General features: G+C 54.6%; 2 protein-coding genes across 3 annotated transcripts in view; both read left to right on the top strand.

Moving 5' to 3' along the window:
* The window catches only part of ECSIT (ECSIT signalling integrator), a 24,391-nt gene extending 20,830 nt beyond the window's left edge, over positions 1–3,561 (top strand). Inside the window, exons 2-5 of one of the 2 annotated variants that reach the window (XM_011971373.1) lie at positions 1,422–1,479; positions 1,609–1,757; positions 1,901–2,006; positions 3,033–3,561. In XM_011971373.1, the coding sequence (XP_011826763.1) occupies positions 1,422–1,479; positions 1,609–1,757; positions 1,901–2,006; positions 3,033–3,274 (555 nt within the window). In that variant the 3' untranslated portion in view covers positions 3,275–3,561. The remainder of the gene's footprint in view (positions 1–1,421; positions 1,480–1,608; positions 1,758–1,900; positions 2,007–3,032) is intronic. The other variant, XM_011971372.1, reaches the window with a different exon arrangement.
* Positions 3,439–3,716, top strand: part of ZNF653 (zinc finger protein 653) — a 30,057-nt gene continuing 29,779 nt past the window's right edge. The window contains exons 1-2 of the mRNA XM_011971376.1: positions 3,439–3,499; positions 3,590–3,644. Of these exons, the coding sequence (XP_011826766.1) occupies positions 3,439–3,499; positions 3,590–3,644 (116 nt within the window). The remainder of the gene's footprint in view (positions 3,500–3,589; positions 3,645–3,716) is intronic.

Below are 3,716 nucleotides of genomic sequence, written 5' to 3'. Positions count from 1 at the left end.
TGTGGTGAGCCGAGATCATGCCACTGCATTCCAGCCTGGGCAACAAGAGCAAAACTCCATTTCAAAAAAAAAAAAAATTTGTCTAGTGTTTTTGAATTATGTTCAGGTTATAGAATTTTAAAAGATACAAAAAGGTATTCCTTCCCACCCTGTCCTCCACAGAGGTGAAAGCTATCATTTGCTTCTAGTGTCTGCTTCCTGGGATATTCTGTATATGTAGAGTTATTTTTCTTCTTGTAATTCATAAGCACTGAGCACTTACTATTTGCCAGGGACTGTTCTACACATTTTACAACCACCCAAAGTTAGGTTTATGCCCATAATCCTAGTGCTTTGGGAGGCCAAGGCAGGCGGATCACCTGAGGCCAGGAGTTTGAGACCAGCCAGGCCAACATAGCAAAACCCTATCTCTATTAAAAATACAAAAACTTAGCCGGGCGTGGTGGCAGGTGCCTGTAGTCCCAGCTACTCGGGAGGCTGAGGCAGGAGAATCGCTTGAACCCAGGAGGCGGAGGCTATAGTGAGTCAAGATCACGCCACTGCACTCCAGCCTGAGCAACAAGAGAAAATCTCCATCTCAAAAATAAAAAAATTTAAAAAATTAAATTAGCGGGGCATAGTGGTGTGCACCTTTAGACCCAGCTACTTGGGAAACTGAGGTGGGAAGATCACTTGAGCCCAGGAGTTCAGGCCTACAGTGAACTATGATCGTGCCACCATACTCCAGCATGGATGACAGAGAGGGAGACCCCATCTCTATAAAAGAAAAAAAAAGCCGGGCGCGGTGGCTCAAGTCTGTAATCCCAGCACTTTGGGAGACCGAGACGGGTGGATCACAAGGTCAGGAGATCGAGACCATCCTGGCTAACACGGCGAAACCCCGTCTCTACTAAAAAAAATACAAAAAAATTAGCCGGGCGAGGTGGCGGGCGCCTGTAGTCCCAGCTACTTGGGAGGCTGTGGCAGGAGAATGGCGGGAACCCGGGAGGCGGAGCTTGCAGTGAGCCGAGATCGCGCCACTGTACTCCAGCCTGGGCGACAGAGCGAGACTCTGTCTCAAAAAAAAATAAATAAATAAATAAAAAATTGGAATTAAGTGCTATTATCATCCCTATTGTGCATCTGAAAAAACTGAGGCACACAGGTACAGTGACTTGGCCGAGGTCACACAGCTTGTGACAGAGTCAGGATTTTGATACATGTGGGCTGGCTCCAGGGTGGTTCCCTCAGGGTGAGCATCCTAAAGGTTGGTGGCTATTGCCAAATGGGACAGAGGGACAAGGGGACAGGTTGGAGGACCATGTACCAGATCCAGGAGAGGTGTCCTAAATTCGCTGATATCCCCCTTTCTGTTTCTCTGTCTCCAGTTCCTCTGTAGGGGATTGGGGGTTATAAGATTACATCCCTACTTTCCCTTGCAGGTTCCTTTGCCCAAAGACTCAACAGGTGCAGCAGATCCCCCCCAGCCCCACATCGTAGGTAAGTCCGCAAGCATAGGGGCGGCCAGGTCTCTAACCTGACCCAGGCCCTGCTGGACCTAAGCTGGGCTCCCTGAGCCTTTGGGCAGAGTCCCTCACAGGGCACAGGGCATGTATATCTCCACACCAGGAATCCAGAGTCCGGATCAGCAGGCTGCCCTGGCCCGCCACAACCCTGCCCGGCCCATCTTTGTCGAGGGCCCCTTCTCCCTGTGGCTCCGAAACAAGTGTGTGTATTACCACATCCTCAGAGCTGACTTGCTGCCCCCGGAGGAGAGGGTGAGGGCTTAAAGCAAAGCACGTGTCGGGCCTGGGGAGTGGGGCTGGCACCACCCTGAGGGTGCATGGGAGAGGCTGGGGGAGGGAGTCTGGGAGAGCCCTGGCCTCTGACCCTCCTGCCTGCACTCCCCTCTTTGGAGTAGGAAGTGGAAGAGACCCCGGAGGAGTGGAACCTCTATTACCCGATGCAGCTGGACCTGGAGTATTCGAGGAGTGGCTGGGACGACTACGAGTTTGACATCAATGAAGGTAGAAACTGGGCCTGGTGCGGTGGGTGTGCCTGTAATCTCAGCCCTCCGACAGGCTGAGGTGGGAGGATCACTTGAGCCTGGGAGCTGAGGTTGCAGTGAATTATGATTGAGCCACTGCACTCTGGCCTGCGTGATAGACCCTGTCTCTTAAAAAAAAAAAAAAAAAAAAAAAGGCAATAACCTGGACAGGCAGGACTTCCAAACATTCCAAACACCACCCAGGATGAGGGGCGGCCTCTGGGGTCAAGGAGTAGGCCCAGGCTGAGATGCAGTCCACTTACCCCCTCATCCTCCCGCCACTCTCCCATCCACACACTCTCATTTGCCTCAGGGGCTCCAGACCTCAGGCCACTCAGCCCTGTCAGCCCTTGGTCATTCCCTCCCTCCACACCTCTGTGCTGGCTACTGGGTGTCACCAGGACAAACCTAGTCCCTTGAGTCAGTAAGGGAACAGGCAAATTACACTTTGGGGAGCTTAGGAGAGGAGCGTGCCTTGAGTGGGAGGTCAGGAGGGCTTCCTAGCAGAATCTAGAAGACCCAGGAGGCATCGCTTGGGTGAAGTGTGGAGTGGGCAGCCTAGGCAGCAGGGCTAGCTTGTGCAAAGGTTTGGAGGCACAAGAAAGTGGAAGGAAGCCGGGTGCAGTGGCTCAGGCCTGTAATCCCAGCACTTTGGGAGGCTGAGACGGGTGGATCATTTGAGGTCAGGAATTTGAGACCAGTCTGGCCAACATAGTGAAACCTCATCTCTACTAAAAATTTAAAAATTAGCCGGGCGTGGTGCTGTGCGCCTGTAGTCCCAGCTCCTCTGGAGGCCAAGGCAGGAGAATCACTTGAACCTGGGAGGCGGAAGTTGCAGTGAGCCGAGATCTCGCCACTGCACTCCGGCCTGGGCGACACAGCGAGACTCCATCTCAAACAAAAAAGAAAGTGGAAGGGAGTGTAAAATACCTCAAAAAGGTGTAGGCATGGGTTAGCCGCTGCAGCCCCCACTGTGCAAACCCTGAGGGTGTATCTCTTCCAACAGTGGAGGAAGGCCCTGTCTTCGCCATGTGCATGGCGGGTGCCCATGACCAGGCGACGCTGGCCAAGTGGATCCAGGGCCTGCAGGAGACCAATCCAACTCTGGCCCAGATCCCCGTGGTCTTCCGCCTGACCCGGGCCACCGGGGAGCTCCACACATCCTCTGCAGGGCTGGAGGAACCGCCCCCGCCCGAGGACCACGAGGAAGACGACAGCCTGCAGCGACAGCAGCAGGGCCAGAGCTGAGTCTGAGCGGGCTGAGGGCACAGGCTGTGGCCCGAGGCGGCGGTGGACTGAAGGCATGAGATGCCCTTTGAGTGTACAGCAAATAAATGTTTTCCTGCTTGGGGCTGCCTTCCCTCCTCTCTGGTAGTGTAGCATTCCCTCCCCAGGATCTCAGGCTGCCAGCGATGGGCAGGCGAGACCCCTTCAGGGTCTGCAGGCTCTTCTGGTTCTCCCGCTTCAAGCGAAGTTAGAAAGTTTAATCAAAAAGGGGTGGGGGGGCGCTGTCGGTTGTGCACATGCGCAGTTTCCGTTCTTAGTCTCCTTTTGGCGCCCCAGGGCAGCGAGACCGTGAGAAATTTCTCGGCGGCGCTGAAGATGCGCGCCACTTCCGGTCCGGCTCCTAACAACGGGGGAGGCTGGTAACCAAGGTGGGGGGGATGGCGGAGCGGGCGCCGGAGCCCGA

Source organism: Mandrillus leucophaeus, unplaced genomic scaffold (assembly GCF_000951045.1).
Source record: "Mandrillus leucophaeus isolate KB7577 unplaced genomic scaffold, Mleu.le_1.0 Scaffold1217, whole genome shotgun sequence".
NCBI classification, from domain to species: domain Eukaryota; kingdom Metazoa; phylum Chordata; class Mammalia; order Primates; family Cercopithecidae; genus Mandrillus; species Mandrillus leucophaeus.
This window is presented reverse-complemented; position numbering and strand designations above follow the sequence as displayed.